The sequence below is a fragment of the Hippichthys cyanospilos genome, chromosome 5 (genome assembly GCF_059441005.1).
Source record: "Hippichthys cyanospilos isolate Australia breed blue-spotted pipefish chromosome 5, RoL_Hcya_1.0, whole genome shotgun sequence".
Classification (NCBI taxonomy): Eukaryota; Metazoa; Chordata; class Actinopteri; order Syngnathiformes; family Syngnathidae; genus Hippichthys; species Hippichthys cyanospilos.
Window position 1 is genome coordinate 15,191,055 of NC_142373.1, and position 22,820 is coordinate 15,213,874.

Below are 22,820 nucleotides of genomic sequence, written 5' to 3' on the forward strand. Positions count from 1 at the left end.
TATTGCAATTAAAATAACATATGTGTTTTTTCGTTTCAAACCAATCCATCTCCACTTGTTGTCAAATTGAACTTTGGCTATTTTCAATCAATCGACGCAATCCATTCTAGTTCTGGTAGGCCACGAGGTGATAATCAAAATTTCTCCCTGCGTTTATGTGAAATGATGAGTTTAATGTCTCGTTTTCGAACAAGTCTTCAAAATTCACCAACGTAAATACTTAGAATACTTACTTTAGTGAATCTTGTAGATTAACTCTAAAATGCAATGCTTGTGGATGTTCACAAAAGATAACTGAAGCAATCAAGAGAACCAAAGTAATCTTGCTCTGGCCTAAACCTCCTAAATGGGCTCGCAGCACTGGCCCCGCTCTAGCAGATAAACATGACATGCAAGATGCCCAATGAAGATAGAAAGACAAGGCACACAGCCGGAACATCAACATATTGTTGTTATGAATGCTGGTTTCCCATGAGACTGATTTCATTGTAGTAATGGTGCTTTGTGAATATGGCCTCTTGACACTGGTTGGAATTTTAATGTCAGTTTGTTTTGGCTCTCATTCATTCTGCTGGGGTAGTCTCTATCTCTTTGTGACCCTCATGAGACTAAACAGTCAGAAGATGGATGGATGTTTTGTGGGACGGCATTGAACAACATCATGAAGGGGGCGAGGCAGCCACATGGTGAGAGACGCAGCTTCAGTAAACAAGACATTTCACTTACTGTTTAGAAATATTAGTACTATAAAACTCATATTTAATCAAAAATTAAATCTCCATTATGCTAAATGGAATTTATATGGATATATTTTCACCGTGGAAAGTGTAAAATATCATGATATGGGCCCTTAACTGCAGAGGTGGCCAACCTGTTGCTTCTTTTCGACCACTTATTCATGTGAGTGGGATGCCCTTCTAAAGTAACAAATTACAGATTATACTATTATTATTTAGATGTTTTTTTGTCTTGAAATTGTAGACATTTTATTTTTATTGACATTTTATTTTTATTGGTCTTTAAGAAGGTTATTTATGATGTTGTTCAAGACTGACGTTATATCGTCGCGTTTCGTTAATCGGTTCGATGGGAGATTTACGCAAGACCGTATGAATGTACGTACTGTATTGTATTGTCATGATTTACTGACGTCGTTGAAAGAGAAGGGAAAACTTCCAAGCTTTTACGATGAAAGTCAACCGGAAGTGTTGTGCCACAATTCCATCGCTGGTTTCTTTTCCGGGCTCTCTCGCAACAACAAAACAGCTCGGAGAAAGCGCAACGTCCGAATTGACTTATCGGCGACTTTTCTTGCCCAGTCTAGCGACTTTCACTTGGAATTGTCGTTTTCTGCGAGTGAGAATTTTAAGCGATTCCGCGATGGTCAAAGTGTCTTTTAACTCTGCCATCTCGCTGAAAGAGATGAAGAAGGACGCGTTGATGCTCCTTTCCAACAACGACAAAGTGAGTGAGGGAAAAAAATGGCTAAGGCCGCTACAAGCTTTGTCAACTTTTGAACGTGCTTGGCTTTTCAATGTTTCAATTGCTGGCGTTCTTTTTTTCTTCCTCCACACTCGATGATCGTTGATCAAATAACGGTTATACAATGTTTGCCTTCAGTGTGAATTGCGTATGTCGCTCTTGGCTTGACTTGGCTTCTGGCCAAGGTTCGTTCCCGACTTCCTTATTTTTATATTGTGCATAAATTCCTCAATTTGCTTCCTCACAGCCACACTACTAAACATTCGCGACTCCTAAAACACGTGAACAGTTAACTCCAACGTCGTAGATGTTTTTACTCGTGTCCACATTAATTGTAGCAAATACTCAGCTAAGCCATTGCAGACTTGGCTTTGCCTTCTTTTCCTGTCCACTGACGACTTTTTCTTTTGATCCCTTGTGCTTTAGCGAAAAACAGGATGTTTCCTGACATGCTCGCGTTCGCTCTTTTAATCTTTATAATGCACTTTGTCACGTGAGGGAGACGTACTTTGTTCAATCACAACCTGAACTTAAGGACTCTCTGCCCCCCCCCCCCCCCCTCCTTTTCTCCCTCCCTCTCAACATTCATTATGCAGAAGAGAATTAATCAGTAAAAATTGCAAAACGAAATGCAAGCAAACTTAAAACAGTGCTAAAGTAATCAGACGATTAAAACAGCTGTTAAAGATGTCCAATGTCCTATGGTTCCCAGATGAAATCAGGTTATTGCTAAAAGAAGTTAAGAACTTAAAAAAAGTGCATTATAGACCAGATTTACTAACATATTTATAACAATCCTGCTAGCAAGGTGCAAAGGCCCAACGTTCCCATAATGTCTCACGGAGCAGGCCTTGTGGCCAAAGCTTCTGTCTTTCATTCGGCAAGGCCGTGATGCAAGTCTACTGTCATGACAAAAAGTCAACATTTTGTTAGATGCCGTCAAAATAATTCCTGATGTATTATAAACACAGCACATCTTGTTCTATGCTTGATTTTTTTTAAAAACATAGAAAACACCTCAAGGTTATCAGGTGACTGTTGTTTTGAGAAAAATGCGGTTCGACAGTTGAGTGTGAGACCAACGTGCTGACACACTAAGTTTACAACATTGAAGCTTTCTTTTTTCATCATTTTCTTTGTGTGTGTGTGTGTGTGTGTCTGTGCTCCAGACACTTAGAACATTTGGATATACAATATTTACAAGGTTATGTGGGGTCCTCCCATCTGTCTACAACACCTAAAGCAAAACAAAGTTGAACAAACAACCCATCAGCTGGTCCACTTTCTATCTGGATTCAGTTCGATTTGAAGCCCTGATCAGACGCAACCTCGGCCACGGTCTTCTGCAAAGAGAGCGTCAACTGAATATCTAGCATGCCTCAGATTAACCTTCTGGTCACCGGTTTCAGGATGTGCGTCTCTTCCTGTTTTCTACCGCCACTTGTGCACGAGCATACCGACCATCTGCTCTGTTGTCACCTGCATTTTTTTTAAAGCAGCTTAGTCGGCTTTGTGACTTGAAGCGGTCCGGCATGGAGGAACGCATCAGCTCACATTTTGATACCCGGTAATTGGACTTTCACTTATATAGCGCTTTTCTACCTTGGGTACTCAAAGCGCTTTACACGTGTGACCATTTACATATGACACACAAAGATAGCATAGCCCTTAGGATTGTTAAAGTGTGACATGTCCACAGAAGCATGCTGCTAATTTATTAGCTTGGGAGGTAAGAAGGAGCCATTCAAAAATAAATCAATTAAAACAGCCTTGGCAATCTTATAATTACATTTCAGAGCTGTCGGCGTCGCTTCCAAAAATATACATCTTTCTGTTCCACAATAGATCATATTTTGGTGTGGGTCTGGTTGAAAATCTTGCCTGACTGCTTGCATGTGGGCCAGCTTGGGTGCAGCGGGCCTCCGGCCAGATCCATCAGATGGAGCGGTAGCGAGAAAAAAAATTGATAACGTGTATGTGAGAAAGTCGCCACTCACTTGGCATTAGCCCCTTTGCCACACAGGAAGTCATGCCGTTTTTTTGAAAGGAGGAAATTAGCTCCAGCAAGCCTGAAAAGCATGCAATTATATTTTGATAGCCCTTCTTTGATTTGCTCGTTGAATGACCCAAACGCAAAAGAAGCAAGCCACACAACTTTGCCCTTGAATCCAAGATAGAATCTCGTACATTTTTGAGAGGTTGGGTTCAAAGCCTACGGCTGACTGGCTTGAAGAAAGCGCTGTATCGAGAAGATAACAAATGTCAAAAAGAACTTTGCAGTCTGCAAATTTCAAAGCCGCTCTGAGGACGCTGGATTTTTCCCAAGAGATTAGCCGCTAATCGCTAAAGGCAACCGAGCTAGACAGGTGAAAGGGGAGAGCTCCTGCCGAGCTGGCCCATTAGACGGCCGATTCAGCTGAGCAGCAAAGAGAGAATACTTGACAGAAAAGTGAAAAGGAAACGTGCTGCCCCCGGTTTACCCAACAATAGTTAACCACAGTCCTCTGCTGTGTGTTTCAAAATGAAAGGTTACCCCATCTTAGAGCTGGGTTGATGAAGCTTTGTGAAACTTCCACGTGTTAGCCATATTAATTTGGGGAAAAAAAAGTCATGCCCTGAATACTTAAGAAATAGTCACACTGGTGACATCTGGTGGTCAGAATCATAGCAGCTACATGAAGCCTCATACATCGTCATCACATAGATTTGTGCAAGGATTTTGAAGCTCTGTTTCGAGTCCCATTTCTACTGTTATGGGAAAAATAAAGTTATCTGCATTTTTCCAAACGGCTGTGCTGTGAGTCAACAGCGTGCGCATGCAAAGGCTTGCTTGTCTGCCATCAGCAAAGTTTGACGAACATCTCTTGGGTGCGGCGTCCCGGTCCAGATCCAACATGTCGCACTTGTGCTACCAAACTGCGTTGTGCAATTGTGCAATTTTCTAAGTAAATGGGTGGGGAGCAGCCCTCATCCACATACACAAATGCTTCTGGGAAATCAAATTAACTGCTCGTGAGAATTGTAATTGTCAAGGTATACTAAGAAAAATAGTTATTACACAAGCTGATACTTGGCAAAACATTTGCAAGCTGTTAACAATTGGTGACTTTGTGTAGTATTAAAAACGGTAAAGGATTTCTTTTTTCCCCAAATTGCAGACCTTGAAAAGACATCTTACTTCAATGTAGCAATTTTTGAAAGGATTTTTCTCACAATTCCGGCACCCTGTCAAGAGTTTTGCTGTGGAAAATTCTACCCCTCAAGCCAAGATTTGCTCGAAATGGCCATGATAATAGTGACGAAAAAAGGCTGCTAGGTTCATTTTGCCAATTTGTAGGGGCCTCACTCACTGAATCAAAATTCACTGAGCCCAATAACATTTGGTGAGCCTGCTATTGCACAAAAAAGCTTCAACAGAACAAGTACTTGAGATTTAAAGTGGGTTTCTGTCAGCAAATCTTATTGGAACGCTTTTTAATCCTGCAACAGGAAGTTGTGTTTTCAAATAAAAAACAGCTTAATTGGAACATGAAGCAAGCCTGAAATCAGATGTTCCACGGTACATCTTTTGAAGTTGCTGAGTACAATATGCCTAGAGGTAGCGCGATAAATGTAGTTCTAAAGTTTTTCTTGTCTGATCACTTTTTCTTTCCATCCAATGTGGTTTTGAAGTTCAGAAAATGTGATGTATTGCGGCTTTTCTCCCGGCAGGATCCCGAGGCGGCGGCGAGTGTGGTGCTGGTTCGTCAGCAGTCCCGAGCATGGCGCTGGTGCATGTGTCTGGGTATGGCCCTTATGCTGGCAGGAATGGTGGTGGGCGGGGCCTACCTCTACCGCTACTACGTCCTGGAGGTGAGTGCTGACGCATTTCATTAAGGAGGGGCCGCTTTGCATACTGGTGTAAAATGTAGCTAACTGTTTCAGTCCCCTAGCGAAACTTTTTTCGTGTGTGTTTGTTCATCATCAGTTGTGTTTTTCGAACGCAGGAGGGCGAGGTGTTCGTGTGCGGGGTCAACTACCGCGAGGAGGATCTCAGATTGACTGATTTGGAGCAGGTCAGCAAAACGTGGGCTATGCCGGATCAGTTCAGTTTTTGCATCTTGCGGGGAAGTCTTGAGAGGAACTGAAAGTACATCATAATAGGCCAAGTCCTCTCTCCCAATTGAAATAAAATATTTTTGGTTTTAGTTTTAAACGTATGATATTGGATCTACCATTTAATGCAACTAACAGATTGAATAATACATGTACCGGTACGTTGAAATAGTTAATTTGAATTCAGTAGGTTTTTGCATTTGAAAATTAATTTAAAAAAAAGGAATGGAAGTAAGAAATGCATTCAGACTTTTCCAGAAAATATTTTGAATCAGAATGGATTAAAAAAAAAAATCACAATTACTAATTATTTATTAATTGAACAAATAAATGATTAGAATTGGGAGCAATACTCCCAATAATATTCGGAAGTGGTAGCAGTGCGGGCAACGTTTGCAGGAGGACGTGGCAAGCCCTCTGCTGTTGCTGGAGGAGCGAATCCAAGTCCTGGAGCGCCAGCAGGTGGCCCTCATCAACGTGCCCGTGCCCGACTTTGAGGACGGCGACCCGGCCGACATCGTGCACGACTTCCAGAGGGTGAGCGACGCCGGGCCGGGCCGCCGTCCGGCCAGACGCTCCTGACCCGGTGTGCTTTGCGCGCCCTTTGTTTAGAGGCTGACGGCCTACCTGGACCTGAGCCTCAATAAGTGCTACGTCATCCCGCTCAACACCTCCGTCGTCATGCCGCCCAGGGACTTCCTGGAACTGCTGCTCAACGTCAAGGTATCATCGCTCTTCATATTGTTCGGGTTTGTTATTATGAGCTAGTATGAGTTTGTTTGATACCGCCTTACTACTCTTACCATTTGTCCTTTGATTTCCCTAGTGTATAGCGCAGGTGTGTCAAATGTACACGGTTTAATCCACCCCGCAAGATGATATTCATATCAAAAATGTACATACGGTATAAGTGATACTGTTTTCAATTTATATAGCATTATTTTACCTGGTTTTCAAGTTATATAGCATTATTTTACCTGTCCACAGGAGAATGGATTTTCCCCCATGTGGCCCCTGAGCTAAAATGACACCGATGGTATAGCGGGTCTCTTTTTTATTTTGCGAGTAGTGTCACATGATTACATAGATTTTCACCATGTGCTCTTTGACCAGTTTTAGTTGATAACATGTTGCCATTTTGGCCATACCATACTCAGGTTTTTTTGTCTTTTAACCAGACCAGCTTTTAGCATCTGTTGTTAGCGTTAGCACTGAGCTCGTACCCATGTGCTTGTTGTTTTACAAGCGTCATATGTTGATCCCTTCTGTGTGATAGAATGATTGATTGCACCCGCCCCCCCAAAATTGATAACAGTAGTGTCATGTACCGTATAAGACTCAAATTTAGTTTTTTGACTAGCTTAGCATGTTGTCAGCGGTCGTCTCACTTGTGGTTTTCTTTTGACGAGCTAAGCGTGTAGCATCTGTCGCAAAGCTACTGCACACACGTTGACTGTCCCACTCACAAATCTCACGGCGGTGACATAGACTATTTCTGCGTTGTTTCTAATCATCGAGCTTTTCTTTGGTGCCCTCTTCAGGCGGGCACCTACCTGCCGCAATCGTACCTGGTACATGAGGAGATGGTGGTGACGGAGCGCCTGGAGCACGTGGAACAGCTGGGCAGCTTCATCCATAACCTGTGCCGCGGCAAGGACACCTTCAAGCTGCAGCGCCGCAATCGCATCCTGGGTAAGATGGTGGCACCCAACCGGAGTCCCGTCCCACTTTACGTTTGAATTTGGCAATTAGAAAAATAATTGGAGCATGACGGATCACTGTAATTGAAAACTACTTTGTAAAAATGTAATTGTCTCTATTAAAAAAAAAAGTTTAATCCAGACAAATGTTTGAATGCCAATGTGGACTAAACATGTCGCGGATTTCCCCCAAAAGGTAACGCAAGTGTGTTTTTTTGTTGCCAGGCATGCAGAAGCGTGAAGTTCTGGACTGCCGCAAGATTCGCCACTTTGAGAGCAAGTTTGTGGTGGAGACCACCATCTGCCAGCTTTAATTTGGCTGCTTTTCCACCTCTATTGCAGCTTCACTTGTTCTTGGTTGTAAAGCGTTCAGCGCAAATGAAATGTGAACAAGACCACTGAAAGGGCACAAAAAGGGCTAAAAAAAAAAATCAGCTAAATTGTTATCCAAGTCACTGTAGCGTTGATTGGTTGACATTTTTTTTAAGTGAACACATTATGGAAGCAGGGTGGCTTTACCTTTTTTCATCTATCTCTTGTGTTGTAGCATTAGCACACTTCCTAATTCATTAACTGGATGTACTCATTATTTTTAACTCTTAAAAATCAGTCTGCACACAGAAAAAAAGCTTTTTGAGAATTTTTTTCTGTGGATTTGTATGTGTGTGGGTGAAAAATATATTGTGCTAGTATGTGGTGTGCGCATGTGTGAAATCTTTGTACAGTCCAACAGAAAATAAAACAAAAAATTGGTTTGTTCTTCATATCTTCCTCTCACATTCAGACCACATGTCCAAAGGTAAAGGCTATGCGTGTGTGTGATAATATTAATATAATCATTTCACTGTTCAGTATTTTATAACTCATACGCCCCTGGAACAAGGCGTATAACTCAATCCAATTTGGAGGATCATGCATTTGTTTTCAACGTTTATAATCGTTTAAAAGGCCATAATAATAGGTATGTATATTTTCTTTAAATCTATTTAATGTTGGAATATATCACGCACTTGGTATTTTCTGCTGCTCTGTGTTGAGCTCAAACTGAATTGATGGAGGTCAAAAGATGCCACTACAAGGCTATATCTCCCAAATCCTCCGGCAAAGGCTACATCTTCCAGAATCCTCAAAAAAAAATACTACATCTCCCAGAATCCTCCAGCAAAATGGCTGCTGATTAGAGCACCTGAGCAGGAAAGGTGGCTCAATCTGCAGTCAAAGGACAGAGCAAACAGCAACAAGAAACATGCAAAATTCACTTGAGTTTTCTACACTGAAGACACCAATGGTTGGTGAATGTTTATTGTTTTTGGCCATAATGTAGGTCATATTGGTATCTAAAAATGTCTGCTGTATGACAGACCATAAACAAAAAGTATGGGTATTTTTGATGTGCAGCAACAAGAAGTCGCCTGTTCTTTGACGTCCTCCTTGAGTGACACTCAAGAATTGAAGCTCAAACTAAATGTGATTGCAATCCTATCTATGTTTTTGTGATTTGCTAACTACTTTCTACATTTGCACAGAAGAATCTTGGGAAATGTAGCCCTGCTAGCTTCATTCAAACTACTTCTAGAAGTCAATTTCCAGTCTTTTACCAGTCAGATAGAAATTTCAGTCTGTTGGAGCTAGAAGTGCACGTAAAGTTCAATTCTTTCCGGTTGAATTTACTTTAACATTCATGTTTGTGCTCACCTTTCCATTTGCGGCAATTTACTAGCGTGTGCCAGTTTTTGTCATAGCCAAATGAGAACTGCTTTTTGCTTTCATGTCTAAGAATCATGGGAAGTATAGTTCCATGAGCCTAAAGCTGGGGTCAACTTGCCCGTCAGATCCTACATATGTCAAGCTTTTTTCAAGCATATTTCCAACATTTCCAATATGGGAGTGGTACCAAGTAAACGCCAAAAAGCCAGCTCTCAATACCGACACAGCAACTTAGCTAAAAGGGTCAGATAAATCCTAAATTGACTTCTTGTTGACTGAGATAGCATTTAGTGTGAGTCAAAGTAGTGATAGTAGTGACATTGCGCTTAATGAGTTGTAGAGCAATGTTATGAAGGTGACACCATATCAACGCATGTTCTCCTCAACCTTTTACTGATAAGATGAAGCCCTGGTCTAAAGACTAATGTGTAACTTTGCCACTGTCCTTCCTTTACCACATGCAACAAAAACAAACTGTCAAAAAGGATTTTCGTAAAAGGCAACATGTCACGTTTGGCCCTGCATCAAAACGGTTTCCTTGACAATGTGATTCCCGGACTTTCCTCTGCTCCAGGTTGTGCTTGTCATGTTAGCTCCCAGTGGACTTGAGCAAAAACGTGTTGTCACTTGTTCAAATGTATCACTTGTCATCAATCTGTCAATGCCATTGCATAAGATGTAGAGTATTTTCAAGTGTGCTAATGGGCATATCCTTGGGGAAGTCCTTGGAGCGTTCAGTCGGCCATGTTTTTGACACCTAGGCTCATTAGTGTGTCATGATGATGGCGACTTGCAATCAGAGGTGCGAAGACAACACAACACATGAGGCAATGCTCGTGTCGCTCCCAGTGGAAGGGCAGCAGTCTTGTTTCATCCGGAAAGCAAGATGGGGTCAGATGTTTATGCCAATAGTGTGACACTTTTTTTTCTCATATAACTAATGTCCACTAACATCTGTCCTGCTGGGAAGCTTACCCATGCAATATGAGCGTTTGGTGTTTCTGGAGTGGCCACATTTTGAAAAAACACTACACTTTTGTTGGAAATGAAATCGGTCAAATTTTCAGCAGGAGCTATTTATAATTGATCTGTTGTTTTATGACTTCAGCTAATGGTAAATGCTATCTTGGATGATAGTTCAACTGCACTTACCAAATCAATGGACTACTATTAGGGTTTCGGAATAATATTGATATATTGATATCATGTATTGCAATATGAAGCGACACTGTACTCTATATGTGCCGCAATATGACACCCAGTTTCCAATATATTGCCTATCAATTTTGAGACATCGTTTTATTTATGAATAAGTTATAACTGGCCATTTCTCTTTGGTTTTACTCATCTTTTTTTCCTCGCCAGCACAAGTGACATCACAGATCTGGCGCGTTTCGCTTATGGTTTAAGTAGCAAAACAATTGACCAAGACTTAAGGGGTCGCAATAAGAGAGCAAAATCGTTTATCTGTGTTTTCATTGCGAAATCGTGTGTTCAGCCACAAGAACTAAGGTCCACCAAGACAAACAATACGATGGAAATTAAAATAAGTGCTGCTGGCAGAGGTAAACCATCCATAATAGACTCGTGTTCAAAAAAATTAACAAAGCAAGTCAGCAAAAGCCCAGTTGCTGGTCAACCAAATTCTTCATTCCATAATTTCTTTTTTTTTTATTTTTTATCTTCTCTTTTAATGCAGTCAAGGGCATGCATGACATATTTCTGGACATGTCTGTCCCTGTGCCTCGGGGGCTGGACGTCCCGGACCCTACGCTTCCACGCTTGACCCCCAAGTCCCCTGCATGTTGGTGCTCGACCTCCAAGTATTTAGAGAGATAAGCGGGCTTTCCCTGTCAAAACCCCTCAGAAATCTCATTATAATAATCAACTGTATGCCTAAACTTGAATCCCATCATGAAACCTGTCCACCCGATTCCTCCCGTTGCCTGAGATTTAGCAGCTTCACACGGCTGGAAAATCAAGGATTTTGGGTCACGTAACAACAATTGGCAAACGGAGAGATGATGATGTCATGTGTAATCCTTAGTGACTTTGCCCATGTATTTTTATTATTGTTGACAGTTAGCATGTAGGACTTTTTGAAACCTAATAGTAGTCATAGCGATGTCGTACTTTGGGAAAACGGGCAAACTTTGACCCAGTCAGATGCTCGAGGGGGAGGAACTGAAACACATAAATGAGGTGGACGACAGAGAGGTCTGGCGAGAATGCCGCGTGAGCAGCCAGCCTCCGGATGGAAATGGGCAACGATGAATGGGAGCTCTGCTTCCCTCAGCTGGGCAACCTCTCCTGCAGGAGGTCTCCGTCGGCGTCAACCGAAGGCTTTCTTTTGAAAGCTCTGCTGCCCAGCCTCTGCATCCTCACCGTGCTGCTAAACCTGACGGTGGTCATCGCTGTCTCTCACTTCAGGCACATGTTCTTCCTCCACAGCCTTCTTTCGCACACGTTGCCTATAACTGCATTTAGTACTAATATCTGTGTTTGGTGACGCTCGCGTTGTTGTTGTGGACCTCTGCCGTTGTCTCGCCATGTCATCGATGTTTATTTTGGTATGCAGGCAGCTCCACACTGCCACCAACCTCCTCCTCCTCTCTCTGGCTGTGGCTGACATGCTGGTGGGCCTCCTGATGATGCCTGTTCAATTCTTTGAATCGGCATCCTGCTGGTTAGTCGGTGATGTTCTGTGTTCTTTCTATACGCTGATGTTGATCATCGTGCTGGGGGCCTCCATCGGCACCATGGTGCTGATCTCAGCTGACCGCTACGTGGCCATTTGTCATCCTCTGCATTATAACAGCAAAGTTACCACAAAAAGGATTCAAGTGTGTATTAGCCTATGTTGGTCAATAGCGATTTTATACTGTTGCTATATTTTTCATGAGAATCTGCTGCATCCGGGAAAGTTCAACTCCTGCGTGGGGCAGTGCGTCGGCTCTATCGACCACAGCGCCGGTTTAATTGACTTGGTCGTGACTTTCTTCCTTCCTCTCTGCATCATTGTCACTCTGTACACCAGAGTGTTTGTGGTGGCCGTGGCTCATGCGCGAGCCATGCGCTCTCATGTCAAATGTGTCAAGCCGCGACGGCCCGACCCGTCCAGGGCAAAGAAATCTGAGTTGAAGGCGGCCCGGACTCTGGGCATCCTTGTTGTCATATATCTCATGTGCTTCTGTCCATACTACATTGTCTCGCTTCTCATCGACATCAAAAAATATCCCCGTGTTAAGACTTACGTTGATTATTTGTGCACGTTCAACTCTTGTGTGAACCCCCTCATATACGCTTTGTTCTACCCCTGGTTTCGAAGAGCGTTTCGACAAATTTTCACTCTGCGCTTGCTGCAACCTGGCTCCCGCCAAACCAAAATACTGTGAACTCTTGTTCAAACGTGCTTTGAATATCGCGCGCGCGCGTGCATGTATACCACGGAAATGTACTGTAAATTATAATGAGGAGAGCAACTGTTTTACTGAATTGAAGAACAGTGTTATGGTCCATTAATTTTGTTATCGATATGCTGTGGCAATAAAGTGTGTATTCATATGCACAAAAACCTGGTCTATTATTTTGAACTGAAGCATCAACATGACATTATTCACAGATAAATACATTAATTGAATTTACGGTGAGAGGGAATTACCTTGTAAAGAAAAGAGTATGAACATGAGAACAGTTTTGGTGCTGTTATGTATAGTATCATTTGAAAATGGCATATGCAAAGCAAATAGACATTCACACGCGCTGTAGTTCAATTTCAAATCATATAACGCCCCTGTGTGGCTTATGGACAAAGTGCATCACGGACACTTAAGTAATGCACTAAGAGGCCCGACAGAAATGAGCAGCACCGCCTGGAACTCGACACTTACGTCCACTCAGACTGCTTTGCACTAGGTGCTTCTGTTCCCTACCAAAGCGTTAGGGTTAGAAGAAAAAAAAATAATAATAAAAAGAACAATGCTGCAACACATAGTGTCTTCCAAAAGAGAAGAGTTACAAAAGGCAAAAATAAAGCCAAATGCTCAGTTTTCCTGAAACCATCACACACTTGTGTAAAACGACCAAGAAGGAATTTTAACCCAAAGACAAATAAATTTTGACTGCATGCATTCATCTGTAAACTCTTACTATGAGAGTCTTTTGATGTTTTTTTTTTACTCAATTCAACACATTACACTAAGTCATAAAGTGACAAATGCTGCTCATACACATTGTTTTTCTCAGGCTTTATTCAATTTTACTTTGACAACAGATGAGCGTTTCGTTTGATATCTTTCGTCTTCTTTTTGCACGACTGCATTGCCGAAATGGCTCAGAAGATGGAGGATCGTCAGGGTCCTGAGTTTATAGCAGGAGTGTCAAATGTGCGGATTATTTCATGATGCATTAAAAAAAAAAAGAAGAAGAAATTAGTCCCATTAGTCCACTGTCTACAATAACGCCCTTGCATGTGTTAAAGATTTTACTCAGTCAGGGTTCTGTTCAATTGTGTTTATTATTGAAAGAAAAAATATAAAAAATGGTTAATAATGTGGTCCCGAGCTGCTGTCTACCGCGATTCACGCTCGTGCTCGATAACAATGAACTCACTCTCAGTCAGAATTTCAAAGGCCTGACACCAATGAATGTTACGATACACAAAAATTCTTACTTTTACAAGCAGTTGTCAATTACAATTACAATTGCAATTATCACTGCAATTTATAAACGGAAGTGACCATTTGGCATGCTTGTGCCAAATGGCTTGCTGATTTCTTCTGTGACAGAAAGTGGAATATTAACATTAGCATTAGCATCTAGCTTTATTGTGCTAACGCTCAGCTCAGGTGAATGCCCTTAAGGTGTCTCTGTAGGTGCCATTTCCGAAGGTTAGAATCTTTAGCCGCACCGATGTTTTGCCCAACACGCACATCAGTACTATACAGTATATCAGAGGGATCTTTGATACATGATCTGTTTGTTTTATTAGAAGTGCTGCGGGACAATGTGCCGCCTTTCAAGCCGCGATATCATAGTCGAAGCCAAACGTTGTGCGATAGTCAGACAATCCTTCAAAATAAACTGTACGTATGGTACAAGTAACATATGACATGAACGGCGTTGTCATGCTTTTATTTTGAAGTTCTTCTCGGCTTAGTCACGACTACATTCAACCAACTTGATCATCTTTGGTTCCCAGAGTGAGCAACACGGGTCTGAAATTAAACGGGTTCACATAGCGTTTACTTGGAAATGAAGTTCGAGTTGTAAATTCAGGGCAAAGTGAAGACTGACTTTTTTTTTTTTTTTTAAATGTCCTCGAGTGCCTGTATCGCTGTCCTGTATTCAACTTGACTGATAAGTGTTGTGTTTGCGTTTAGAAAAGTGGGGAAGTGTTGGATTTTGGCCATGGAGTCCATACAGTGCGGGGCCTTAATTCTGCAGTACAGCACATATGATTTTGGGTTGTAGTTTTCCAAGGGCGAGTTAGTCATAGTATCTTTGTGAAGTGAAGAAGACACGAACATAATCTCGAATGAGGTTGACTCAATCAGAAAGAATGAAACAAAGTACACAAAAAAAACCACACGTCTCGTTTTGTTTTTTTAATTTTCTTTTTAAATGTACCGTATCAAGCATTACATTATATTATGTTGGAGCTGTGAAACTGAAGGTTGTGCTTTTGACGGAGTTCACAGGCTGCTGCCCGAGGCCCAAATTGATCGCATGGTTAGTGGGGGAGTTTCTGTTTTGTGAAATGAGATTTTGTACATGAATGCTGATAGTGTTTTGCATTATTTGTTTTCTTTCGTGTTTACATCATCTGATCATTGCTTGCGGCTTCTTCAGTTCATTTGCATTTTCTTTTGTGATGTGAACGTCGACGTGTCAGCTGTAATGTCCAAATGAGTTGTTGATTCTCTCGGTCCTTGTGCGATGGTCTTCTGTGACATGGTGATGTCATAACATGTACTTTGTGCAGGACACGTGGTGTTCAATATAATTCTGTGATTTTATGTTTAACCACAGGTTATATTTTTGTACTTATTCATCGGCTGTGTGAATATATGTTCTGTAATGTTATGTTTAATCACAGGATTTATTTTTGTATTCAACAATAGGCTGCACACCATGTCTGTCTTTGAACTTCAGTACAATTACAGAATTTTGAATTATGAGCAGTATGGTTTTCCATGTCCAGTCTTGATCTTGTATCATTTTTCATCTTTCTGCATGCTTAAAATTATTTTGCACTCATGTTTTTACAGTTTTTTGTCTTACTTCTTTTTCATGTGCATAAAGTGTCCCATATATCCAAAGTGACCGACACAGGCATTTTTTTCCCACACTTTATTGTCATATTGTAAGGCAGGCATGTGCAGTAAAAAAAAAATAAAAAAAGACAGTTGCTCCCCTCAAATGAAACACTCAATTGTTGCCTTGCACATGCATACATCCGGAAATGGAGACGCGCATTTGAGTGCCCAGCCTACAGAACACAGGCTCCCGAGGAGCCGGCCCGCAATGTGCGCAGAGTTACAACGTGCTTCGCGGCTCTTCGAAACCACGGGTAGAACAAAGCGTATATTAAGGGGTTCACACATGAGTTGAAATCAAACAAATGCAGAGCGTATTGCGCAGATGATGAAAAGGTCACGCCGCCCACCAGAGAGACAATGTAAAAAGGACAAAAGCAAATAAGGAAAACCACGACCAAAACGCCCAGAGTCCTGGCCGCTTTCAACTCGGATTTCATGGCTCTGTGCGGGACGCGATGTTGTAATTTGCCGCAGGTAACGTGAGAGCGCAGGGCTCGTGCCTGAGCCGCAGCTGCCACAAACACCCTGGTGTACAGGGTGACGATGATGCAGAGAGGAAGGATGAAAATCACTATCAGATCAAGAATCCCTCCGTCAATGTCCATATGAATAACACACTCTCCAAAGCAAGAGCTACACTTTTCTGGGTGTGCCAGCTGATCCCGCAAAATGACGCTACTGTAAAGAAAGGACAAAAACCAGCAGAGGCAAATACACCCTTGAATTCTTTTCACAGTGACTTTGACGTTATAATGCAGAGGATGGCAAATGGCCACGTAACGGTCAGCTGAGATCAGCACCATGTGTCCTACTGAGGCGGACGTGACGATGAACGACACCAAGTGATAGACGGAGCAAATCGCATCACCAAAAGCCCAGCAGGTCGCGCCCATGTAGATCTCCCCGGGCCAGATCAGGAGGCCCACCAGGAAGTCGGCCACGGCCAGAGAGAGGAGGAGGAGGTTGGTAGGAGTGTGGAGTTGCCTGCGCACAAGGAGAAGGAAAAAAAAAAGAGCACAACATAGACGAGGCATACCCTCAGTTGGACCGAAAAGCACCGGCGGCAATGTCACGGTCCCGACGCACAGACGGGCTCACTAAAACATAGTCTTGAGAGGGGCCTCGTAAGCCCAGAGAAAGAACATGTGCCTGAAGTGGGAGATGGAGATGACCACCAGGAGGTTGAGGAGCACGGTGAGGACGCAGACGCTAGGCAGCAGAACTGTCAAAAGGACGGCTTCGGATGACGCGGACGGAGACCACCTGCAGGAGAGGTTGGCTAGCTGCGGGAAGCAGAGTTCCCATCGGTCGTCTCCGATCTCCATCCGGAAGCTACCGCTCGCGCGGCAGTCTGTCTCAACGTCTCCTTCTTACGCCTCATTTAAGTCTTCTCGTACCTCCCACAAACGAATCGGATTGGATCGAAGTTTGTCAAAGTTCTCAAAGTGCGATGTCATGATGAGCGCCGCAGGCCACATCAACACAAGTCACAGTGATATGAAGACATATTCCATTTGAGATCATATTGAGAAAGACCTATAATGCACTGATTCCAAAATGGTCACCATACCCCCCAAAGCAAGCGAAAGGCCCCAGTCGGGGGCAGCCTCCCACAAGGCTGGTTGGTCATGCAGGTCATACAGCAAAAGGAACAAGTGTCAGTCTGAAACCTACTCTTTAAAAAGGTGAGGTGGTTGGTTAGTTTTGAAAATTGTTGGGGGATAGACATGGAGGAAGGAGTTGGGATACCCTTAAGTAACAATATTAGAGAAGTTGAAGTTAAGCTGCAAATGACAAGATGGTAGGGATAAAGTGTGCCTCCAGTGGCCCACGTTGAAGAATTGATAGAGTTCCTGGAGCAATGTTGTGAAGTATGATAATTATGCCATTTTTGTGTCCAGGCTTTTATTTGTCGAAACGATCCTCTTGGTTTATTTTTACACTGATCTTAATTAGGACTGGAAATGACATGATTGGCTAGTCTAACCCTTGCACCCATCAGTTGCCAGATCTTACCCATTTTTCTTCTCACAAGACCTGAGTAAGTCCTGAAAAAAAGATCTTAAGATGTAAAATAAATACAAATAAAATTGCCCTCCTGCCATGTGAGCAAGCGCGCCAGCCATTTGCTAATGAATGACACGCCAAATCTTGCCCTTTTTTTCTCTTGCTAGGTGACCCGAATAAGTACAAAAAACATGAGAAGCTAGCGTTTGCATGTTCTCCTTGAGCTTGTGTGAGTTCTCTCCGGGCACCCCGGCTTATTCCCACATTCCAAAAACATGCATGGCGGGTATATTGGACACTCTAAATCAGGGGTCATCAACGTGGTGACCCCGAAGATCACACGGGTAGCGCGCGGGCCTGTTCTGCAAATAGCTTACATCTAATAGAACACTGGTGATTTTCTATGAATTTCAAAAACAATTATTCATGTAATACATTTACATTACACTGATTTACATATTTACTGCAGCTGTTCTTTAATCATTGTGAAAAATCATTAACATGATGGGTGTCTTCACATAATCTGATAGCCCTTCGAATTACTCAGTATCAAAGAAGTAGCTCTCGATTTCAAAAGGGTCGGAGACCCCTGATCTATATGCTTTCATCCTCTAGAATTTTCAAAGTATTTCTACATCAAATAAATTGATTTTAGCCTCCTCACACATTTTAGTCGGTTTAATCGTAATCCACATGACTGCTAACATTCATGTTACGCTATGTCAAATGCTTTCATTGAGTTTTTCCTGTGTAAGAGAAGTAAAAAGCAAACATTTGCAAAAAAGAAAGGCAGGTGAAACACATTGTTATTCTCAATTAGTCTTGGTTCGAAAACAATGACGTTATTGAGCTTTTCACATTGTCCAGTGGCTGCATCGGCTCACATGTTTGTCGTGTGACTTTCACACTTCTAATTACAAGCGGAGTCATGGTTGCAAGCTAATGGGCCAAGGTGTGAAACGGTTGCAAAAACATCGCGCTTGGGGAACATCCCCGAGGATGTCCTCCAGGGGCACACCTGACGACAGAGAAATTGATTCATCAATAACTGATACGTTGGAAAGGCTTCCAAAAGGTTGATCTTGGACTGGACAAAGTGTCCACCTGACATTTGTCCTGTCCTGAGCGACTTCCCCATCTCGGGTTCTCTTGAACACCACAGAGCTCACGATTGAGTTGTTTTGAGAAATTTCTCTCTTCAAAAAATGAGAATTGTCAGCCTGTTTGTTTTACGTTCCTTGACCCAACCTGCCAACACGATGGCCAAAGGTGTCGTCTGCGTGAAAACAAGAGCCACAAAATTGCACTCTCCTTTTGCCTGCTACAACAAACTTCCCACAAAAACAATAAAATACATACTTTTGCAACACAAATTGTACAGGTGGAAACAAACATAAGTGCCTTTTTTATTCACCAACCGATTCAATTTGACTAGTACATTTGTTACTTTTCAGCTATCGTAAAGTTTAGAAAATAAAACAAACTGGGTCAGTTTTCGCCAAATAGTTTGCTGCCAATTATTTTGTCAAAAACAGCATTATAAAGTAAAATTCCAGTTTAACTTAGCTTGGCTTCACCGCCTCGTTAGCCAGCAATTGTAGACACAAACCGCTTTTTGACAAATTTCAAAATGATTACATTTTTAAAAATGTATTAAACTTGTTGAAGTGATTGCTTTATTGAGGTGATGAATACTTTCACAATTTGATATAAAATAAAATGAAATGAACACAAATAGGTTTTTATTTTTTTTTTATTAATGACTCAAAATATTTAATGGACCCCCTGCAGTCAGGCCATGGACCCCTGGGGTCCGCGGAACCCAGTTTGAAAACCACTTATGAACATAACAACATCAAAAGATTTGGAGAATGCGGAAAACGTTCTAAGTGCCAATGTTAAAAACCTACATTGAATGCCTGTGAACTTTGATCCCACTGGCGAAACTGCATTCAAATATACAGTGGTGCAAATTTAATCCGTTCTGGAGTGCACTTTGTGTCTTAAATTGTTCTTTTAGTGAATCATCATTTAGTGAAGCATACGAGTTATTGCTCGTATGTTGATTTTTTCTCATATTGATAGGCAAAAATGTGGCCGAATTTTTCCTGGCAAAGTGAATATTTTATGTACAGAAGCGTTCGTATCTAGGGGTTCCATTGTACAAATTGAGTAGCGAATTTGCCATTGGAAAGAGACGCTCGATCAGAGTTAAAGACTCAAACGCTGTATAGCACAGTACATTTGGGAGGAAGTATTTGTGAACGGAATACCTACAGTCTACAGTCATTTGTGGGTTATCTTTATTTATTTATTTTTTCTCCAATCAGTTTTCAGCTTCTGTGTATTGTTACACCAGCTTAACCTTTCCAACGCCCTCAGACTCAGGCTCGTAGAGAAAAAAACCTGGATCTTCCGCTTGTAGCTGGCTGATCACCCGTTTACCGGTTAGAATGTAGTCGCCGCTGTCACAGTGGCAACAAGTGCCGGCAAACGAGTACAGAGTTTGTCTCGAAACGTATAAGCATTCGTGATGACCACATCGAATTCTATTTTAGGTTTCATGTTGGGATGAGATGGTGACAAATATGATGCGATATCGAGTTGACAGTTGTCATAGAGTCACTTAGTGGGAATTGCGGGTTCCAGCGGCACGGCCGGACACGCAATTTTCACGTTGAAAGGAGCCAGGACACGGACCAATCAGTGGAAGCCAAACAGCAGCGGAGGGAGGGACAGAGTGCAAAGTACGAAGATAAAGTCTTCACCCAGAAGCGGGAAAGGGGGCGTCTCACCGTCCGCGGCCGACCAGTGACCATGGAGCTGGGCGAGGAGCGAGGGGAGCCGTGCTTCCCGCGGCTGGGCAATCTGTCGTGCCGCAAGCCGTCGCGGGCCGGGTCGGAAGCCGACGCTTTCTGGAGTCTTCTGCTCTACGTGGTGTGCATCGTCACCGTGCTGCTCAACCTGCTGGTCATAATCTCCATCTCCCACTTCAGGCACACACTCTTTGCTTTTGTCCGACCTTTCACCTCACTTGGCCGATTCGATTTCGGGCCTTTGCCGATCGCTCCGAAGGAAGGGTGGAGGCGGCGCGCCTTGCAACCTGACGTATGCTTTTTGTGCGGCTTGACTTGTGTGCAGGCAGCTCCGCACTCCCACCAACCTCCTCCTCTTATCTCTGTCCGTCTCCGACCTCCTGGTGGGTCTGCTGATCTGGCCCGGGGAGATCCGCCTGAACGAGTCCTGCTGGACCTACGGAGAATTCGCCTGTTCCCTCTACAATTTTGTGTCCTTCATAGTGACGTCGGCCTCGGTGGGCAACATGGTGCTTATGTCGGCCGACCGCTACGCGGCCGTCTGTCGCCCTCTGCATTACCGCCTCCAGGTCAGCGTCGAGCGCCTCCGGGCCTGCATCTGTTTCTGCTGGCTCTCCTCGCTTCTCATGAGCGCCGTGCTCATTAAGGACGACCTGGCGCATCCCGGCCAGCGCACTTCTTGCTACGGGGAGTGCCTCATTCATATCGGGCACGCGGCGGCCGTTTTTGACCTGCTGGTGACCTTTGTCCTACCGCTGTGCATCATCGTTGCGCTGTACGCGCGTGTGTTTGCCGTGGCTGTGGCGCAAGCGCGCGCCATGCGCTCCCAGGTAGCGTGTGGCGGCAACGCGGCGCGCTCTCTCGTCCCCAAGGCAAAGAAGTCCGAGTTGAAGGCGGCCCGGACCCTGGGGGTTCTGGTGCTGGTCTTCCTGATGTGCTTCTGCCCGTACTACTGCGGGACGCTGGTGGGCAGCAGCCTGCCCAGTGCCTCTGCGGCGCTCAATGTCTACTACCTCAACTCCTGTCTCAACCCCTTGATCTACGCCTGGTTCTATCCGTGGTTTCGAAGAGCCGTCCGACACGTTGTCACTCTGCGCATATTCCGGCCCGGTTCCCACGGGGCCCGCCTTCTCTAGGCCCGCCACGGCCTTTGGCTTTGGAAGGCCGACCGCTGTTTGAAATGCTGACTTTATGAGCTCATGTGCTTTGTTTGCAATGCCGCCAGTGCTGTTTTGGGACCGGGGAGGAAATTGGCAGTTATGCTGCGCGTACCATCTGCCGACACGCGGGCCTGATTGAATCAGTGTGCGTGGGTGTCAAGAGGACGGTGCGTGGAGCTGTGCGCCTTTCTTGATTTAATCACAGCCTTGTGCGATATCAGATTTCACTTTTTCCACAAAATCCCTGGGCTCCAAGCAACTGCGCCGCTGCCTTCATTTGCGTGTCATGCTCTGTCTCCTCTTCCAGTTGCGACCCAGATGCCGTTAATCTTGTCAGCTGGCTCGACATGTCATCCTTTCACCTGCTCGTCGGCACGCTTGATCAAATTTACAGTCTCACAGTAGAAAGCATGCCGTATTAGTGCTATGCATTTGGTCCTGTGCTTCTTGGTCTAGTTCCAATTCGTTTGCCCATAATTTGAAAACAAAACTGTCCTTTTCCTGTCGAGTCATTACAAAGCATGAAATTCCATTTTTTGAGGCCTGTAGAAGGCCTGTTCAAATCTCACATACCCCTTGAAGTACCTTCGTGTACCCCCATATGAGAACCAGTGACTTTGAGTGTAAATTTAAAGTCACTACGCCATTGAACAATACTGTTCCCTCGCAGCACTGGGAACAAGGTTGAACTTGGACAGGATCTGTTGAATGAAGAACAGTATGGCAATGTATCACATGACACCCCAACCCACTGAACACGTAGTCTCAAGGTCCAGAAGCACAGGGATATTCATCTGTTTTCCAACATCATATAACCAAAAGCTCTCGGAAAGTTGTTCCACATAAGAAATGGAGAACAAGGTGGCGCACATTTGACAGAAACAAGAGTATAATGCGGCGCAAATGATTTCTTTTAACACTTTCATACTGCTGCACTGAGAATTTCCCTTCATGGGTGGGGGAAGGAGTGTAAGTAGTGTTCAGCTTCAGCTTTCGCATTAGATTTAGCGTTTTAAAGGAAGGTAAAGAGGGGTCAATTGTAACCACTCTTTCTCACGCTTGACTTGTAATAAGATCCGTTGGACATCGTGGTCTGGTCACCCCCCAGGGGCCCCTCCTGGTGTTCATTCTCAACCTCGAATACACATATCAGTCAACTGACGCCCACAGGTCTCTGACTGTGGAGGACTCAGAAGTATCTCCAAGAGTATTCGCCAAGGTGCTGAGGTGGCTAGATTCGAAACCTCCACCCGAAAGGGGCAGCAGCGAACCGGAAATAACATGATGACCTGGCCATGGGACCACCTCTTTTGGTGGACCGGCGAATCCAAAAGATTTGACCGGGAGGTACACCGGCAAATCATTCTCACCGTAACACGGGAGAGATCCAGAGATCTCTGTTTTGGACAATTGGCTTGTAAACTGCATTAGACAATTTGGTAATAATAAATCTTAGAAGTGTTGTTGACGCGATGAACGTGTGCATGTGTGTTTATCCCTGCTCATACCCGAACGCGCAGGAATCTTTCACTA

General features: G+C 43.6%; 4 protein-coding genes across 11 annotated transcripts; 3 read left to right on the plus strand and 1 right to left on the minus strand.

The window, feature by feature from the left end:
- Positions 1–1,222: 1,222 nt before the first annotated feature.
- itm2bb (integral membrane protein 2Bb) lies at positions 1,223–8,041 on the plus strand. The gene is made up of 7 exons (XM_088415378.1): positions 1,223–1,464; positions 5,194–5,334; positions 5,469–5,537; positions 5,977–6,114; positions 6,190–6,300; positions 7,119–7,269; positions 7,503–8,041. Exons 1-7 carry the CDS (start codon positions 1,381–1,383, stop codon positions 7,589–7,591), a joined length of 783 nt encoding a protein of 260 aa, XP_088271504.1. The 5' UTR covers positions 1,223–1,380; the 3' UTR covers positions 7,592–8,041.
- A 2,978-nt stretch (positions 8,042–11,019) lies between these two features.
- Positions 11,020–12,523, plus strand: LOC148423706 (trace amine-associated receptor 13c-like). Of its 2 annotated transcripts, none has more exons than XM_088415173.1 (2): positions 11,020–11,450; positions 11,563–12,523. In XM_088415173.1, the coding sequence occupies exons 1-2, from the start codon at positions 11,239–11,241 to the stop codon at positions 12,377–12,379; spliced, it is 1,029 nt and encodes a 342-aa protein (XP_088271299.1). In that variant the 5' UTR covers positions 11,020–11,238; the 3' UTR covers positions 12,380–12,523. The 2 variants fall into 2 exon arrangements, with proteins under 2 accessions (XP_088271299.1, XP_088271298.1); XM_088415172.1 differs by having other exon boundaries at positions 11,020–11,414.
- Positions 12,524–15,474: 2,951 nt separating this feature from the next.
- Positions 15,475–16,629, minus strand: LOC148423707 (trace amine-associated receptor 8a-like). 3 transcript variants are annotated; one of them, XM_088415229.1, is made up of 2 exons: positions 16,565–16,629; positions 15,475–16,288 (listed from the first exon to the last, which is right to left on the minus strand). In XM_088415229.1, exons 1-2 carry the CDS (start codon positions 16,627–16,629, stop codon positions 15,475–15,477), a joined length of 879 nt encoding a protein of 292 aa, XP_088271355.1. The 3 variants fall into 3 exon arrangements, with proteins under 3 accessions (XP_088271355.1, XP_088271354.1, XP_088271353.1); XM_088415228.1 differs by having other exon boundaries at positions 16,454–16,629; XM_088415227.1 differs by having other exon boundaries at positions 16,409–16,629.
- Positions 16,630–20,091: 3,462 nt separating this feature from the next.
- Positions 20,092–22,760, plus strand: LOC148423708 (trace amine-associated receptor 13c-like). 5 transcript variants are annotated; one of them, XM_088415068.1, is made up of 3 exons: positions 20,092–20,510; positions 20,611–20,696; positions 20,775–22,760. In XM_088415068.1, the coding sequence occupies exons 1-3, from the start codon at positions 20,129–20,131 to the stop codon at positions 21,261–21,263; spliced, it is 957 nt and encodes a 318-aa protein (XP_088271194.1). In that variant the 5' UTR covers positions 20,092–20,128; the 3' UTR covers positions 21,264–22,760. The 5 variants fall into 5 exon arrangements, with proteins under 5 accessions (XP_088271194.1, XP_088271195.1, XP_088271191.1 ...); XM_088415069.1 differs by having other exon boundaries at positions 20,092–20,248; positions 20,453–20,510; positions 20,611–22,760; XM_088415065.1 differs by having other exon boundaries at positions 20,611–22,760.
- Positions 22,761–22,820: the final 60 nt, after the last annotated feature.

Excerpts from the sequence above, each read along its gene's own strand:
- LOC148423708 (XM_088415070.1), top strand. The coding sequence starts at position 20,129 with ATGGAGCTGGGCGAGGAGCGAGGGGAGCCGTGCTTCCCGCGGCTGGGC. Across the intron at positions 20,365-20,452 it reads CTTGGCCGATTCGATTTCGG|GCAGCTCCGCACTCCCACCA; the intron begins GCCTTTGCCGAT and ends ACTTGTGTGCAG.
- itm2bb (XM_088415378.1), top strand. The coding sequence starts at position 1,381 with ATGGTCAAAGTGTCTTTTAACTCTGCCATCTCGCTGAAAGAGATGAAG. Across the intron at positions 1,465-5,193 it reads TCCTTTCCAACAACGACAAA|GATCCCGAGGCGGCGGCGAG; the intron begins GTGAGTGAGGGA and ends TTCTCCCGGCAG. Across the intron at positions 5,538-5,976 it reads GATTGACTGATTTGGAGCAG|GAGGACGTGGCAAGCCCTCT; the intron begins GTCAGCAAAACG and ends CAACGTTTGCAG.
- LOC148423707 (XM_088415227.1), bottom strand. The coding sequence starts at position 16,629 with ATGGAGATCGGAGACGACCGATGGGAACTCTGCTTCCCGCAGCTAGCC. Across the intron at positions 16,289-16,408 it reads GAGGCCCCTCTCAAGACTAT|GCAACTCCACACTCCTACCA; the intron begins GTTTTAGTGAGC and ends CCTTGTGCGCAG.
- LOC148423706 (XM_088415173.1), top strand. The coding sequence starts at position 11,239 with ATGGAAATGGGCAACGATGAATGGGAGCTCTGCTTCCCTCAGCTGGGC. Across the intron at positions 11,451-11,562 it reads CACAGCCTTCTTTCGCACAC|GCAGCTCCACACTGCCACCA; the intron begins GTTGCCTATAAC and ends TTTGGTATGCAG.